We start from the raw sequence: 19,740 nt of genomic DNA on the forward strand, positions 1-19,740 counted from the left end.
TAATACAGTATTACTAATGTTACCTATATTTTTCAATACTTAACATAAATGAATTAAATATTTTATATTAAATATTAAAGAATTATAAATTCCTAAACAATAAAGGAACTAGCTGACTCAGCAAACGTTTTACCTTCTACCGCGACTTACCAGGTCCATTCTTTCATATCAGGATTAAAGATTGTGACCAACGAAATAAAACCGACTTCAATTACGTCACCAGTTATTTTGATTTATAAACTAAACTACTAAATCAATTTTGATAATTGTTTCATGGATTCAATATGTAAATATATTCCTTCAGATAAAAAAAGAATTTTGGAAATCGGTTTAGAACTGACGGGGTTATGAGGTAACAAATACAACAATTACATATACAACAATAACAAATACATTAAAATTAGTACAACGGTTTCGAGGACTTAGCGTAAACAAACACCATGACAAGAGATGATACAAATTCTACCATTATTATAAACGCGACAGTTTATGGCATTGCCCTGATGTTTATTACTCTTTCACGCAATAACTACTAAATGTATTTGAATTAAATTTTATACACGAATTTAATTATAGTTGGAAAATTTGGTTATATCCTAATTTAATATATAATTTAAATAACACAGTATATAAAGTATCCTATATATTTAGTTAGGATAAAACCTAACAGCGATGCGAGCGGAGCCGAAGCATAAAGCTAGTAGGTATAATAAACATACCACAATTTGCCCGTTTTGTGGAAACGACAGCAACTTTGGTTGGTCTATCACGGAACTAATCTCCTAAAAATATAAACCGTACTGCAGTAACGATGGCCCGTGACTTCAGTCGCTTTATAGTCTCCTGTTATGACAATTTTATGGGCACTCAGTTCATACATGTCTGCTTACATTGTTGAGACATGTCGAAACATCTAACTGCCAAATGAAAACTTAGTCAAACATATTTGATTATTTGGAAATAGTATTGTTTTTTAATGCGACGTATGGGGAAGGCTTATGTTCATTAGTGGACAATTAACGACTGAAATTACTTAGTTACTTACACACATGCTTCATTAAAAACAGGTTAACTTTTATCCATGAATGCTTAAATCAGGTTACCATAATATACATTTACTACTCAATATGTGGGAAAAATATTGTAAGATTAAATTACAAAAATTAAAATGATACAAAATTTGATTGAAAATGGCCATCATTTTAATTTATACGTGTATGTTAATTTGTAACCAATATGAACATATATATCATATTTATATAATGTTAGAAGAAATAATTTCCAGTTCAAATAAAAAAAAAGGACTTGATTTGGAAAATTATTAATCTAATTACTTGCAATACTGAATAAATGGCGCATTTTGTTTCGATTAAAAAAATATGTGTCAAATTGATACAGTATCAATTTAGCTGAATAAATATTGTCACGTTTTTGAAACTCGACGCTATCTATATAATCTAAGTCTATGACACAATCTAAAATCCAGGCAGAAAGACAAAAAGATATACCAAAATGGAACCTCCATTTTGGTATGTCTTTTTAAGAATTATAAAGAAAATGAAAATGCATCAGATTTAAGAGGTTTGTTTTGTCTGAGATGTTTTTTTGATGAAAACAAGAAATGTGTCATCTTTTACTGCCAGGGTTGTCGCGATTATTTGAATACACAGTTAGGATTTTTTTCTCAAAAACTATTGTGTTACTAACAAAAATGTAGTGTAACCCTTTAAATATTATATCCCAATGAAATGGAATTACTATCAAACTTTATTTTTTATTTAACTTAGAATGTCAAACAAGCTGACGGCCCACCTGACTGAAAGTAGTAACCGTCGCCTATAGACATGAGCAGTACCATGGACATAACAGAGTATACTGTTTCGGCCAATATACCCATGCGTTGCCATTCCTGAGGACTCAGATGTTATTCCTCCGTACCCAGTATATTCACGCATTATATCATTTCAGCTTTTAACTGTCCACTGCTGAGCATAAGACTTCCCCATAAAGGGAAATTTGCCAATAGTTGCCACGCTTGATAAGTGGGTTGGCAACCCCAGTTAAGCTTTTAGAGATGTTTAAAAGGGACGCTGTTGCCTATCCCTCTACCATTGCTTACTCTTAGTAGCCTCTTACTACACCCACAGGAGGGGAGAAAGGAATTGTTAGCAATGGGATTTAACAGCCCCATTGCTAGCAATATACCCTATTAGGTCGACCTTCACGTCGTTCCTCCTGGAAACCATCGTGATTAGTTTTTGTTGAATTCGGCACGATGGGCCACGATGGGATATCTTGCTTCATCCTCACCTATCATCACTCACTGGTGCATCACCAGTATATACCGATAGCGTAGGCGAGGTTACCATTCCATTATCACCCAATAAAAAAAACACCCACAAGAAAGGAAATGGGGTTATTGTACGTCGGGACCATACGACTAATATATGAGTTGATAATATTAAATTAAAAAGTAGAGACAACCCTAATTCTAGACATCTTCCAACTATATGGCGTATCCACTTCCAATTCAAACATAAAACAGAAAGCATTTTCCAATAGAAATAATACAAAACTTTCTTTGTTGCAATCATATAAAAAAGCTTTAGAAATAAAACTACTAAATAAATTGAAATTCCAACCAGTATTATCAAATTCAACGTTATATTATCATTTTAAGACGATATAAAATATAGTTATAATGTAAGTGGCTTACAGTAAATATATATATATAATAATGAGTAGGGATAATTTTTATATTATTATATGTATTACATCTGAACAAAATTTTTCATCGTGCCAAATCGTTTATAATTACTCCTCTCCATCCAAAGGTTGCCTGGAAGAGATCGCTCTTAGCGATAAGGTCGCCCATTGTTTTCTCATTGTGATTATTTCTTGTAATTATTTATATTTATAATAAGTTTACTATTGTAATCTTTTGAAGGAAACAATAAAGAGTATCTATCTATCTATTTTAGGCAGAAAATTATTGTGTTTCTACTGCATATAACTGGTCAATTTGAATTATTCTGTTTAATTCCTCTACTATTAAAATGCGTGTGACTGCCAACACTCAAAGACTACTATTATTATTATTAGAGTCTCCGTGTGTGTCCTGGCATAGAATAGGCGACCCCTTCCTTTCCTGGGGATTTCGTAAGAGGCGACGGAGCTGCTAAGCATAGCAATTATTGGCAAAGCCTCCCATATGGAGAGACCTATATTCAACAGTAGACAGTAGAGGAGAAAGGGATTATTAGTAATGGAAACCATCGTGAACAATTCTTATTGAATTCGTCACGATGGACTAACTGACCTGTCTTTTCATTATCATCCTACCATTCCTATCATCCATTAAAAAAAAAACAGTGGACAGTTAACGGCAATTCTGCAACATTCCATATTAGCCAACAATCTTCGACCGTCATTCCATCCACATACGTTTTGCAACACGTGTTTCATCTCTAAACGAGGCATCTTCAGACAATAGAGCGTTGCTCGGAGCCGTTTAGCGTGCAAATTGCGAACAAAATTACCTATAATACCTAAGCATTTATTATATAAGTTAATATACAAACCATGACAAATATATCTTCATGTATTGAGAAAATGAGAATACTATATATCACCAAACTTTTTTATCCTCTTATATATCATAATAGGTGAGACCAAATTAAATTGGCATGTTGCCTGAGGGTGTAGCATTAACTAACAAGCATATTTACATCAGCGGGTTTTACAAAGCAAATTATGACTCGTATCTATTGAGATTTTTAACATGCTATAGTAGCAGTGAAATTACGGAACTATAACACTGTAGTCCTCAGGAATGGCAACGAATGAAGAGTAATATGGATATTATAATTAATTCTATAATGTCGATGATGCTGTTCTTGTTTATGGGCGACAATTTAAGTGTAGCTTGTTTTTTATCATAAAAAAATGTACAAACTGGTTGTTACAGGTTGGTTTGTTTGCCAAAAGCAGAACCATCGTGAACAATTCTTATGAATTCGTCACGATGGACTACTGCTTCACAATCAGCGACAATTATTTTTATTATATAAGAAATTTAATATATATTAAACTTTATTGAAAATACATTTTATTTACTAATTTAAGTGTTTTTTAAATGTTTGCCAAAGCAGAAAGTATAAGTTACTTGCACAATCAGCGACAATTATTTTTATTCTAAGAAATTTAATTATTTAAACTTTATTGACCAATAAAATGTGGTATAAAGGAGGACTTAATCGCTATAGGCATTCTCTACCGAGAAACTTATCAGATAACTTTCCAGATATCCTTTATTAATATAAGCGCTATTATTTCACGTTAAAGCGTAGTAGTTAAAGCGTAGATGGTATTACATTTAGATAGTGATAATACTAATAATATTGGTCTAATTATATTCCTATAAAATGTTAATATAAAATTGGAAAATAATCATTTATAATAAGAAAAATCTCTTATAAAAGATAAAAAATTGTGTAAATTTATCAAAATTGTCATCGATAAATATATAGATGTGCATTGACATTTTAAATGGTTATAAAGAGAACGTAATGCCAAGCATATGTATGAATATTTAAGAAATACATATGAAAAAAGCATTAATAAGTACCATTAATTAGATATCCCGAGAGAAAAAGGAAATAAGTGAATTGATACAATTTAATAATATAGGCAAGTAATAGATATATATTATATAGGCTGAAATAAGCTAGATATAGTAGAAATTTACATCAAATATTGAAGATAGCAATTTTTTTTTTCGTTTATTCGTCGTGTAGTTCTAAAAACAAATCTGAATAGTTAGTCGAAAGAAATAAATGCAAAAATAATGAAACAATTACATATTTACAATTTTCTAACATAAGTTTATCGCTCAGTGTGCGAATGCCTTTACTATTCACCTTCATAATATGCTTTACATAGTTAATGACGTCCAAACTGAAAATGGAATACAACTTAATTTCACATTGTGCGACTGAAAGACAATTTGCGTTAATGCTCACGCTACAATAAACATTTAAACAAGCGATTTAATCAAACCCTTTGTTCAAAATCTCAAATATTACAAGAATATTTTTCTATTAAAAAAATATATTTCATTTAAAATTGAACTTTAAAGTATATATCAGAAAGTCGATGGTATTCGTTTATTATAATTTTTACTTTGTAATTTATGTTGTTTATAAAGTGTTGTTTGAACAGTTGTTATATATTTATGTTAATTGTTACATGTGTATATATAGAGGAGAAAATCAGATGGTCTCGTGTATAGTATATACCGTATTGGTCGAAAAAGACCAGCACAATGCTGCCCTTCGTTTTGGTATTACTCGTCGCGACGGTGAGTTTATATTTTCTTTGTAATTTTTTTATTTCACTATGCAACCTCTGATTGTTTTCGTTAATTAGTTATTTAACTTTTTTATTTTTAGTCAACATTATTAATAATATATTCCGTGTAGTCCTGGCATAGAATGTATCGCCCCTTCTTTTCCGTGAATGTCATAAGAGGCGACTAAGGGGATTTAATGATCGAATGATGGGAAATAGCGTCCCTCTTAAAACATCACTAAAAGCTTAACTGCGGTTGTCAATTTGCCAGCCAAGCGTAACAATTGCTGACAACCACCCCCCCCCCCCCTTATGGGTGAGGCTTTTGTTCAATAATAGAAAATTAACGGCTGATATAATATGATGATGATTTTTAATAAAACGTGGCATAATAATATTACATACGTGTACCCAAATATACATTATATAAATGCATTCCTTTCACTTTTCAATTAGGGATTTTTTTTTCTAAATTTAACATACTTTCTTCTGATTCTTTTAGCTTCTTAATTATTATCAATCTAATAAAGTTTTATTACAGTCATGATTGCATAATTGAAAAATATTCAAAGCAGACAGGCTTTTAAGTTGCTTTTGTAAAACATGCATGTAAAATAAACGTATATGTAGAGAGAGAAAATAGAAGTAATAGTATATAATGTTTGTTATTAATTATTTTATTTAACAGTAATTAATTGTCAAAAGATTATTTTTTAAATTTCTCTAAACAACAATACAATATTGTTTTATTGTTCGAAGAAAAATTTGTTTATTATTCATACACATTATGATGAGCATTCAGGTTTAAAGTTTAATTTTACTATGAATAACTTTTAACTTTAAAACATTGTGATCTCGTAAACTATTTTACTTTATTGTCGCTTGGCTGAAATACTACATTCCCAAAGGATCTCTCTGACGTCTAGTCAGCCTTGGAATAGAATTTTAGTTGGGATTTTTCATCTCCTGCACTGCATTATTACGTATAGTGTTATATTTTCTTAGTCGCCTTTAAGAACTTACTGTAGATAAACAATAATTGTGAACAATCGTGTTTTTTTTTTAATGGCGTATATGCTGGCGAAGCACCAGTATGTGATTATAGGTAAAGATGAAAGCAGGTCAGTTGGCACATCGTGAAAAATTTGAAAATAATTAACCACGCTGGTTTCCAAGGGTAACTGATTGAAGGTTGACTTGATAAGATATATTGCTAGTAATGGGGCAATTAGACCCCATTACTAACAATCCCTTTCTCCTCTATACATTGTGTTCATAGTTTATTACATTATCGCTAATTATTGAGATCAAATTTACTCACGACTTCGTGTAACTGATATATTCGATCGATTAATCAGGACAAAAAGCAAATTATGTCCTTCTCCATTCCAAATAGACTAGGTATGCTAAATTTTGTGCTGATTAGTTAAACCAAGATATAACAATCTCACTTTTATATTAAAGATATAAAATTGATTAATATTATACTAAAGATTATCGTTTAAAAAGTACAACATAGACTACGCCAGTCATACTTGAATTGCTTAATACCGTGGAAAGCTTCTAATGGCCGTAATAATTTTTAAAAAGAGAAGGAAGTAACATACAGAATAATCTAAAAGTAACATATTTTTTCTATTATATAATAAAAAAAAATACATTAAAATTAAATCAAATCCCAGAAATATTTTTAATCTATTCAATTATTTATAGTATCTATTTTTGTAAAAAGGATCTGTCGCCAAATAAGTCTGTAAACCACTAATCTACGATTTACTAGTCGAATTCGATAAAAACCTTAATAGTATCTAATAGACTTCAGACATAATCATTTAAATTAAAAACTATTCCTTTTTTAAAAAAAAAACAATATTGCACAGATAAAAATATTTTGATTAAATCATGCCGTATTAAATAAACATTCCAATTCCAACTATAATATGGCACACCAGACAGAACGATGGTACACTTTACCTGTTTGATACCTTTACATGTAAATTGTAGGTTTGAGGATGTCAACTCCATTCGAGGCTAAATTTAATGAGGTAGGTAGGTAGAGAGCTAGCGGGACGAGGGAGGAATATTGGAATGGTATTCTGTTCATGACAGCACTATTGCAATCAAACGAGATATTTGAATATCCGAATCTGAATGGAAGCTCCGAATCCATGTTTATTCTCACACGTTTATGATATTAAAATTATGTTGTCTATAAGATGAGACAACATTATTGCATGTTGTTTTGTAATTATTTTTATATTTTAAGGGACAATGTCTTCAGTGAATTAAAGATTTTATACCACACAAAAACTGACATCAATCGCTCCAAAATCAGTATGTTATTTTAACTAAGATGGAAATAAACTCTATTTCGTTGTTTATCACTTTTCCCTTTAGTTTTTTCTGATTTAAAAAGGACTTTACTATCAAAAGATGATACTCTCGCATGGGTAGTAATAGTACTTGCTTCGTTTTTTGCACAACATATTTATTCACTACGAAAGCCGCCTGGAAACTCTTGATAAAAGGGCACCTGATATCAATTCCACTGAAAATAAAATTTCATACATAGACGGGCGATATGGATTAAAATATCATCATAGAATTCTTTATTCATCATAAGTTATACAGAAAAATCGTAGCCCAAATTCAAATTCAAACTTCAATTCAATTCGTAAGCACTTTTCTTCATTTTTTATGAATCTTCTGCCAAATTCGAAATGTTGTTATCTGCTGAGAAGGTCCCGCAAGACATTGAACAGTTACTGTTTTAAATTTCTGTTAACTTTATGTGTATTTAAATATACTATGTTAAAAATTATATTATCATTAAAAAGCCCGTACATAATTCAATAACTCGCAAGTATGTCATTCTAGTAATCAGGTTTGTTCATTAAATATCTCTTAATAACATTTTGAAATTTAATAAAAGGTGGATTCAAAATATCCTTCGGTTTTTATTATAACTTTTAATGCGCATTTCCATAAAAGACTAATTACCTTTCTCTAAATGATACTTCGGAACAGAAAATTTGTATTTGTATCTAGTGTTTATTATTAAGATTATTGTGATTACTGTTTTTAAGAAAAAGCTGCTATAAAATAGATAACGTATTGTTTGAAAGAATTCACTTAATAAAAAAAATCTCGAAAGACCTAAGGAAAGGCGACTATAAACGTATATATGGGGTCTCCTAACAAACACTGTCAAAAACAGATCTCTTTGATTTAATACTCTATATCCATCTTCTGGTATATAATCTAAGAGATGAATAAATAAGACACATAAAATGATTAAGTAGGACTGCATTAAAAAGCAAATGTTTGATACAAACATACATGGAACAAAATGGCGAAAGCTTTGACTCATCAAACACAAGCCTTTAATCCGTTGCTCCTTAATAATATAATATTCAAAAACATGTTGTACATTATTAAGAAAATTACAGGATATAAATTAACTTTTACACTTTCGTGTTGCATGTTCAGGTAAATTAGCATTTTACTTAAACGATCGCGTTACTTCCCGTCTGTTATAAACCATAATTACAGGATATGAATACATAATACCATATAATAAAAAATATTATTAAAATCTTAAAATAATAATAAATAAATAATAATATTTGTATGAAAGCATGAAGTGATAGACATTCAATAATTCTTTAGCGTCAGGATGACATGAGATTGCTCTGTGTCAACTGGAGAACTATTTTCATAACTCAAAATGTGGATTTGTCATACTTCCGACAGCGGGAAATTTGTGATGTTCGACATTTTGTAGCACCTCGCGACAGGTAGTTGTGATTTGCATTATGTTTGAAATTTGTCAACGGAAATCCCGCGTGAATTTTCTCGTTATTAACATGTGCTGTAAATAACACTCGACTTCGTTCGCATGGTAGTTATTTATAAATATAATACAAAGACCATGACATTCTTCACGATTTCACACAATACAGAAATAACGATTTGTTTCGAAATGCGTTTAATTGTAACTGATAACATATCAATTTTCAAAACTGGAATCTTTATTATAAATTACCTCGAATTAAAAATTCCACAATATTTATGGCTATTCCATGCAATCTATAGTCACGTGGTCGATTTTATTGATTTTTATTATTTTATCGAGAGCTTGATCAACAAACGATCAAGTAAACCGTATTCACTTTATTTTATTTCCAAAAATTTTTTTTCCTAAAATACAACACTATAATTAGGTATCTGCTTCCTACGATATCTGCAAAATTAAAATATCAGTTTTCTTTTATGAACTTTATCTAAATAACAAAAATATGGTATAATATCTGAATATTTTGATAGCGTTTAATCTTCGCGCAATACACACATATAGTATTCATAACAATACCTGTGTACCTACATACTATTCTAAGAATCTTCTTTATATGTAGAGTATGTATTTGTCACCCACAGTACTCTACCTAATTTAAAACTAGATGTCGCTGTGTAACCCATATATTGTGATGTTCATTAACAATAATTTAATTTTACGTTTTCAGAGCGCATTAGCCGCCCCCTCCGTTGTTATCAGTCAAGACAACATCAACAACATCGCGCCAGCTGTTGGCAATGGACGCCCCATCTCTAGGTATATTTACCATGACCTAAGTACTTAATATGGCGGTCATACACGATCAAGTTTACTATTAAGTTTGTAGTTGGGAGCAGCGTCCAGATTGCAGTGCGCACTCAAGTAGAATTAACATGCACACTGATAGTTACACACCGACAAGTTTACTGGACGCCCAACTTGGCGATAAACTTGATCGTGTAAGACCACCATTTGATATTTCTTAAAATACAGTGAGATGATGAAGATTATACAATTATAAACACGCAATGCGAAATGATTATCGATTGTTGCCTCCTTCCTCTTCTACATGTATTTAATACGAACTGTATCCTGTGGCTTCGCCTACTTAGTTTTAGTTTTATACAACTTAGAATGACAAACAAGCTGACGGCTTACCTGATGGAAAGTAGTAACCGTCGCCTATAGACATGAGCAGTACCATGGACATAACAGAGTACTTTATGTATTCTATGTACTAAGTTAGGATATAAATTATCCATGTATCAAATTTCATTCAAATCTGTTCAGTAGTATATGTATCCATCTATCCAACCTTACAAACTTTCACATATTGAATTATTATTAAATTCTGTTAAATAATAAATTTTCCATTAAAATTAGTAAAATTAATTTTATTTTCAATGTGTAATTTATAACATTTATGCACTACCAAATTGAAACATAAAATACATTTTTTACAATGCTATAGTCGCTCAACTACAGTAATGTCGCAATCAAGAGGTCAAGACATTAAAGGCACATTAAAATAGTAGTAATATGTCTTAGCCCATTAAATAAGTGTAAAGGTCACAGGACCAGTGTGCTAAAAGGACACTAGCAATAACAGGCATCTTATATTACATATTATAATTTTGTACTAATTTAATTATCGCTAATGACAGCAATTTCATACTAAACAAACAGAATACATATAAATTTTTTTTGCGAAATTACTGTGTTTTAATTTCAATTACTTAATGATATTATTACATTAAACAGGTTATTAAGTAAATTTAATTGTAATATATGAATTAATTATTTAATTAAACTAATTTGTTAATTAATTAATTTATTAAAATTTATAATACAGCGCTTTAATCGACCGTGCCTTCGAAATTGTTGACGGCGGTGACACAAACATCTACATTTTGACCATTCAACAAATCTTGAACGACCTCGCTGACCAACCAGACGGCCTCAGCCAGAGCCTGGCTGTAACCCAAGCCGTCGCAGCTCTCGGTGAGCTCGCAACCGGCGTCCCAGGAAACTCCTGTGAAGCCGCCGCCGTAAGTTTTGTCTATTAATTTTTTTCCGTTATAATCCAATGCAAACATTGTATTCATGAATATGTATGTTTGTATATAGAAAGTCTTATGTATCCTATTAGCAAAAAAATTATTACTCTTCATTGCCAACCAAAGTTACATGAATTATATAAAATAGTACAAGAGGCAGTCTTATTGCTGAACAATCTCTGAACACATATCAACACTAGACAAATTTTGATTAATTTGGTATGGTAGTAACCTAATTTCTAGATCAATGTTATTAAATATTTTTTACTAACAGAATATGTCTCAATCTTATCTCGCCGATATAAATACTGATATAAATTTTTGTACAACATATGTTACGTAATCTTATAAATATAAAAATCCATTTATTAATTACATAATTCATGAACAAAATAATTAATTAAATTATTTTATTATTAAAGCTTTTAAATATGTACTTAAATTATTTTGCGTTGCATTTCAATTCATTTTTAGTTACTTGATTAAATCTCTTGCTTATATCCATAATTAAATAAGTACACAAATTATTTAATGTATTAATTTATTCATTAATGAACTACATAATTAAATAGTTTTATCAATAATCTATTTTCATCAATTTAATAATATAATTTTAATATAATATTACTTTTTTACCAAATAAGATTTACACATATATTTGCAGTATCTTATTATCTAATTCATAAACAATACTGAAGTAAACATCGACTACCATACAAATAAATTAATTTAATTTAATTACTTAAATCATTATGTATGTCTCTGTTTAGTGTTTAATATAATACATATAAATTTTGATTATTTGCACAGGTTATTGATGCATACGCCAATTCGGTCCGCACCGGCGACAACTCAGCACTTTCTATAGCCGTCGCCAACTACATCAACCGTCTGTCGTCCAACATTGGCCTCATCAGCCAACTCGCCTCCAACCCTGACTCCCTTCGTTACTCGGTCAGTTTCTATACTACATATTATACTATTACCTATGGATAGTTAATAACTGATACCTACAATACTTACTGCTTTCTATGCCACTGCTTTAGGTAGTTAGAAAGAAATCTCTTTTAGAGATAAATTCAACTTTACATACATTATTTATAATTACAATTACTGCTGTATTTCTAAATGTAATAAAGGTGAGAAATTTCACTTTCCATTTCCATGCGTATCGTAAGAGGCGACTAAGGGAATTTAGTTGTCAAGGGATGGGTAGCAGTGTCCCTCTTATAAATAAAACATCACTAAAACCTGACTGCGGTCGTTAATCCGTCTGCCAAGTTTGACAACCACTGGCAAAATAGCTACTGACCCCCTTATGAGGGAGGCCTATGCTCAGAAGTGGATGGTTAATGACGATTATGGCATATGGTAAGGTAGGAAATTAGGAGCTTTTCTAAATAAAAATGGAATGGTAACGATTCCTACATTATTGATTTGCACTGACTGTATTAGATGAGGATGAAGTCAAATCATTGGAATCTTTGATACTGGATTGAATGCACGTCCAATGGAATGATAGTTTGTATGTGTGTTTCTCCATCATAATCTGATTTATTGATAAATAAATATGTAAAAAAAAATGCGTTTAACGATGATTATGTGTATATGAGTATGTGTTATAGGATTGCGTTCCCCACAATAGATATTATTAAAAATTTTTTTTTCTTTTTATATTGCAATTACATTGAACTATGGATTCAATCCAATAAAAAGGGGGTTTTATTAGCCACATATATGATTTAATATTAAATAATAAGATCAAACCTTTTTTTAATTTTTAATAATTTTAAATGTAGTTAGTAAAAATAAATGTTATTGTTATTTTATGATTTCGTAATGTTGATGACATTACGAAATCATTAAATATCATTCTATTTTTTACTATCATATATCATATTAAATTGTATACATTAGGTACATAAAACTTTTCCTTACATCAATACGGTCTTTGACAAAGTGATTGCAGAAATAATATATAAATAATTTTCATTCTTCTTATCTTATAACCATATAGGTATATTATATCTAAAACATACCTTTTGCTAGCCAAAAACTAACTATTAGCGTGTAAGTTCCCTTCATGAAATATTAATATCAAAGCCTTTTCGAAGGCCCTCGCAATAGAAGACCACGCACTGCCCACATAAATCATTCCGTTGCAAACCCATTTATCATCGGACGTTTCCAAATTGCCCTAAACAATGTCTTAAACCGTGCCGAGTATTCTTCGACTCATATTTATATTAATTATTTCACATATAATAATTAAGAATGATAATTTTGGATATTACAAATATCAATATTTATTCATTTATTTACATATATTTACATTTATTTATAATAATTAAATATTTAGTAATAATATTGTAGTATTTTTTACCATAGATGGCAAACGATAACTGCCGCCATAAAATAGCGTTCCGAGATTTCTTGACACATTTGTTTGTATATAAATGTATTTACTTATTAATTCTTTATTGCACTAATTAAGAGTAATACAAAAAAAAATATAGATATATTACACTCGTAAAGTAGTAAAGGTGGTGTTATCGCTAATCTCCTCCAATATTGATCTTTATTTATTCTATTTAGGTATCTATCTAACTTCACGTCATGTCTTCGAAACTGAGAGAAGCGAGTGTCAAAGGCAATCCTTACATACATTTCTTGCTTCATATTCCTTCATTACTCGTCTCATATCTCTCTTCAGTCGTACACTCTTGACAGAGTGGTCGTGGTTTTCACAATGACAATGGATCGTCGATGAGGCTCTCCTTCGCGATTGAGGTCCTCGCACCGTCTCATATGCTGCTTAGTTATTAAAATGATAGATATACCTACAACTCTATCAGATTACTAAATATTTCTATTTAGTTACCTGTACTTTTGAGTAATGACAGAAAGCTTGCTTGATGCCACAATGGATCTGATTACTATACCACGGCGAAAAAAGTCAACAAATACCTCTGACTACTACATTTAGGATTATAGCCGTGAGCATATTTATTTATTTTTTTAATTAATCTGTAATTATGAACATTTTTATTTGTTTTAACAGAGCGGCCCCGTCGGCAACTGCGCTGGTGGTGGCAGAAGCTACCAATTCGAGGCAGCTTGGGATGCAGTTCTCGACAACGCCAACCCATACCAGATTGGGTGAGTGAAAATGTGTGACAATGTCAAAATATTTTTTACGCGACTACCCAAAAAAAGAATGTAATGTTTACAAAGTTTAAGTAAAAACCTAGAAAAGGGATCTAGTACCTATTCCGAACCAGTCTTTAAAATTCTTTATTCAGTATGTTCGTCTTCGAACAGGTATTCTACAGTCCTAGATATGCTTAAATAATGTCCCTATTCCAGATTTAAAAAATGCTAAATCAAAAAATGTAATAGTATTATATAGAATGCATTTATTTCGTTGCAGCTTGATCAATGAAGAGTACTGTGCAGCCAGACGTCTGTACAATGCCTTCAATAGCCGCAGTAACAACGTAGGTGCAGCTATCACAGCCGGTGCTGTCGTAGCACAAACACAAGCTGCACAGATCATCCTGCCATCCCTAGTCAATGTAAGTACTTACTAATATACTACATTATATTGTTTGTTACCCCCTTCATGGGGCAGACCTGTGTTCAGAAGTGGATATGATATTATTTTTTCTTGAAGCTAAGAATGGCAAACAAGCTAATGGTCTACCTAACAGAAAGCGGTAACAGCTAACTATAGATTCTCATGGTACCCCTCATGCATTGCTTTATTATTCTTGAAAACTATGATGTTCGTAATCGATTGATGCAGGAGACTCAGGATTAATTGAGGATCCTGATTAACATAGTAGACAAAGATTTAACTAGTAGCGATTGTACTTAATCGTTACTCCAAACATCATTAATCAAAATAAAATTAATATTCTACCATCTAAGACTGTTTTTTTATGCTACTTACAATTACAAACAATCTGACGGCCCAAAGTGGTAATTGTCGCATATAGACTTGAGCAGCACCATGGACATAACAGAGTATAGTGTTTCGTCCATGATACCTCCCATGCATTGCCATTCCTGAAGACTCAGGCGTTAGTTCTCTGTACCGTGTGAATTCACTGCCATATGCCACCCTTCAAACCGACACACAGCCATGCAAACACAACTGCTTCACGGTTGAAACACAAATGAGATAGATCTTACAAGTATTATACATTACTGATATAATTTGTGCCAAAACGAAAATCAAATTGTTTCTTTTACAATAAAATTTTTTCTTTATACATAGCGTACCTTTACTAGGCTCAGGTACCATACCTTCTAGAGACATCTTTTATAATATTTGATATGTGTTCTCAGGTCTTGTCTGCCGTCGCAGCTGGCGGCAACGTAGCCGGAGCAGCCGCTCAAGCTGGACAAGCCCTCGCCAACGCAGCCGCCAACGTGCAACTGTAAACAAGTTGAACTCACTAACTATACATAATATATCGTGTATATTTATATACCATATAACAACCTAAATAGAAAACGCGAATCGTCTTTACTCAATATAGATGTATTCGTACACATTATTTATATATATAGTATTATTTACTCATTATTAGACAAGGCAATAATAAATTGGCCATGAAATATTTCAACAATATTACGTATACAGTTTATATTTGCCTTGCCGTTCCACATTGACAGAAATAAACGGTACTATTTTTTTATTATGTGAATATACGTTTTTATACTAAACAAACACGACCTGGCTTTTCATTTCACGGTATTCGATACTTATTTAATTTAATAAAGATGTATCCAGTTGTAAAAATGTAATTATATGTTTTATTTTAACGTTATTAAAGTATATTTTATTTATCGCTAAATATGTACACGTCTAGGTCTTATTTTTAAAAATAAGGCAACGAATTCTAGTCGTTAACGAATGACCTTATACTTGAGGGATGCTAACGGTATACGCTGGCGGAGCAGCAGTGAGAAATGGCAGATAAAGATGAAAATGCAGGTCAGTTAGCCCGTATTTATAAATAAACTTAGAATTCAGCGCGATGGTTTCTAGGAGGGACCACGTGGAGGTCAACCTGACTAAGTACATTACTAGCAATGCAACACAACGGTTTCCAGGAGAGACCATGTGGAGGTCGACCTGAATGAGTACATTACTAGCAATGCGACACGACGGTTTCCAGGAGAGACCATGTGGAGGTCGACCTGAATGAGTACATTACTAGCAATGCGACTGGTAGTTTGCATTATTAACAATCCCCCTCCCCCTGCTCTGTCAACCCATTTGACAAACGTGGTAACTACGACAAACCCACACAATAGGAGGAGGCTTATGTTCAGCAGTGGAGAGTTAATATGGTATCATCGGAAATCATCATGAACAATTCTTGTTGAATTCGTCACGATGGGCTAACTGACCTGCTTCATCATCACTTATCATCTTTCACTGGGGCCCCGCCAGTGTACACCAATAGCGCGGGTGGGGTTACTATTCCATTATCACCAATTAAAAAAAAAAGATATGGTATGCTATGGTAAATAACTAATACCTATGCTGTTATTAAATTTGTAGCCGTGTCTGCGTACTAACATAGGTATATTTTTATGCTCCTAAAAGTGGTAATCGTAGCTACCTGAGCTAAATAGCTCACCTGAGTTCCTAATGTAAATTCTACAAAAACTTATGTTTATTAACGTTCACATAGATAAGTTCGTATGGAAGTCTGAGTTTCCGAAACGATCCGTTAGAGGGGTAGGTTTTGTATACAAATTATCGACATTGACGTACACTGCTGAGACATAACCCTGACGGTAAAACTAGTCCATAAACTGGAGACTACCAGAGGGAGACTTTGTACAAAAGTTGATTGCTTGGGTACCTCTGTCCCACTCATGTTTCTACCGTGAAGCAGTTATGTTTGCATGGCTGTGTTTCGGTTTGAAGTGTGGGATATGGCGTGAATTTACTGGGTACGGAGGAATAACACCTGAGTTCTCAGGAATGGCAACGCATAGGGAGTATCATGGGCAAAACAGTATACTCTGTTATGTCCATAGTACTGCTCATGTCTATAGGCGACGGTTACCACTTTCCGTCAGGTGGGCCGTCAGCTTGTTTGCCATTCTAAGTTGTATAAAAAAAAAATTAAAAGTCGCTTAGCGACCCATGAAGAGACCAATGCTTGAAGTTTCTCTGAGAGATCGGACTCCAGCAAAGAGTTAAATTCGTTGATATAGTCAATAGACTGAAATGGAAATGAGTTGGCCACATTATCGCAGACCCGATGGTTGTTTATGTAAAAGGGAGCCGCCTTCTAGTAAATGGAGCGACAATTTGAACAAAATTACAGGGAACGATTAAATTTGTAAAGCACAGGATCGTACATATTGACGCACTTTAGGAGAGGCCTATGTCCAACATTGGACAGCATTACTGTCCATTGACTGTACAATTGCAATCTACATCAACTGGACATCATCATCAGCCCACGCTAATAATAATGTAACTCTATGTAAACCTCACACTAGGAACTCCAATGAAAAATATAAAACGCCACTAATGCAATACAAATTCTTTAAAAGTAATGAGATTATTTTTATGAAACTTTTATATAATAACTAGCTGACCCCGTAAACTTTGTTTTACCACTTATTGCGAAATATAAAAATCGCGATTAAAATACAGGGGTTGATCGTAAAACGGTGAAAATTTGAGGTTGTATGTATTTTTCAATGCTAAATCATAATAAAATAAAAATGGAAAATTTTGTCAAAACATAAAAAAAATAAATTTTTGGGAGGGTCACCCTTATCATTGAGGGGTATGAAAAATAGATGTTGGCCGATTCTCAGACCTACCCAATATGCACACAAAATTTCATAAAAATCGGTAAAGCCATTTCGGAGGAGTTTGGTAACAAACACCGTGACACGAGAATTTTATATATAAGATATCTGTTATCTATAGATATGAATTCTGAACATCATAAAATATACTGAGACATCCATTGTACTCCTCTAGCGCTGCCATTCTTCTTCTCGTGACCTCTCCTATCAGGGCTATACTATAGTCCGGAAAAGGGGAATGGCGCTAATCCCAAGCAATTCTAACAGACTCCTTAGGAGACAATAAATGTTCATCCTGAACTAACGATTACATTGCGCAGCATATAGAGTCCTAACCATTACCTACGAGGGGAAAAGGATTGTTAGTAATGGGGTCTAATTGACCCATTGCTAGCAATACACCGTACCAGGTCGACCTCCACGCGGTTCCCCCTGGAAACTATTGTGGTTAATTCTAGAATTGGAATTCATCACGATGGGCTAACTGACCTGCTTTCATCGTTACTTATCATCCCTCACAGCGTATACCAATAGCGCAGGCGGGGTTACCATTCCATTATCACATATTAAAAAAAAACACCTCAAGAATAGCGCCGCATGAATGCTGTAGTGTTTTATGTGGAGAGGGAGGTAAAACGTGGCGTATTTTTTTACAACACAGGGGGCAAACGAGCATGCGGCTCACCTGATGGTAAGTGTAAAACATGCATTGCGCTGCCAGCCTTTTGCCTATTACATAAGCGTATGTATATTGCGACTGGCTGTCTATACAAACCAAACTTTAAACTACCCGCCGCCTTATAATAACATATATTACAATAGTCTTCTATTATGTAATATAAGGACATAACAATATTAATATAATAATAATATTTTATGGATATTTATAATAAAAAATAACAATAATTTTAGTTCATCAGCATTCAATAACTATAGGTTCAAATTGAACAATAAATTACAATTATTCACTACAGGAAAATTAACAATTTACATTCTGATACAATATAATGATGATACAATTGTTGACATTAATATATACATACTTACGTGAAATATATAATTTAAATGAAAAACTTGTATATATAATTTTTTAACATTGTATAGTTTTTATTAATTTAAAACTAATTCTTTAATATGTTATATGTTGGTTACATAATAATATTATAGCTTAACTATATATTATATATGTTTTTTTTGGTAGATGAAAATGGAATGGTAAACCCCGCCTGCGCTAACGGGATACGCTGGCGGAGCACCAGTGAAGGGTGATAGATGAGAATGAAAACAGGACAGTTAGCCCATCATGATGAATTCATCAGGAATTAACCATGATAGTTTCCAGGGGGAACCACGAGGAGGTCGACCTGGTTGGGTATATTGCTAGCAATGGGATTTTTAGTCTCCATTACTAACATTCCCTTTCAGCCCATATTATATATGTTGCAGTCTCTTAACCAATTAAAAGTACTATTGACTAGCAAAATCAGTCAAAAGAGATAGCAGACTTAACAGGTTGGTCAAATGTGGTTTTGACTGCAAATTTGCGGTTAGGTTAGGTTTTTTTTAATGGGTGATAATGGAATGGTAACCCCACCCGCGCTATCGGTATACACCGGCGAAGTACCAGTGAAGGATGATAGGTGAGGATGA

General features: G+C 32.4%; 1 protein-coding gene across 1 annotated transcript; it reads left to right on the plus strand.

Annotated features, from left to right (window-relative positions):
* Positions 1-5,224: 5,224 nt before the first annotated feature.
* On the plus strand, positions 5,225-16,053 carry LOC113512007 (fibroin light chain-like). The gene is made up of 7 exons (XM_026895755.3): positions 5,225-5,359; positions 9,873-9,961; positions 11,037-11,232; positions 12,052-12,195; positions 14,303-14,400; positions 14,672-14,816; positions 15,592-16,053. Exons 1-7 carry the CDS (start codon positions 5,324-5,326, stop codon positions 15,685-15,687), a joined length of 804 nt encoding a protein of 267 aa, XP_026751556.2. The 5' UTR covers positions 5,225-5,323; the 3' UTR covers positions 15,688-16,053.
* The last annotated feature ends 3,687 nt before the right edge of the window (positions 16,054-19,740 follow it).

Source organism: Galleria mellonella, unplaced genomic scaffold (genome assembly GCF_026898425.1).
Source record: "Galleria mellonella isolate WM207_F2 unplaced genomic scaffold, CSIRO_AGI_GalMel_v1 utg184, whole genome shotgun sequence".
Taxonomy (NCBI): domain Eukaryota; kingdom Metazoa; phylum Arthropoda; class Insecta; order Lepidoptera; family Pyralidae; genus Galleria; species Galleria mellonella.

What these genes read in the sequence shown, in the direction of transcription:
- LOC113512007 (XM_026895755.3), top strand. Translation starts at nt 5,324, where the DNA reads ATGCTGCCCTTCGTTTTGGTATTACTCGTCGCGACG. An exon ending in CTGACTCCCTTCGTTACTCG is followed by an intron (nt 12,196 to 14,302) that starts GTCAGTTTCTAT and finishes TTGTTTTAACAG; the next exon opens with AGCGGCCCCGTCGGCAACTG. An exon ending in TCCTGCCATCCCTAGTCAAT is followed by an intron (nt 14,817 to 15,591) that starts GTAAGTACTTAC and finishes ATGTGTTCTCAG; the next exon opens with GTCTTGTCTGCCGTCGCAGC.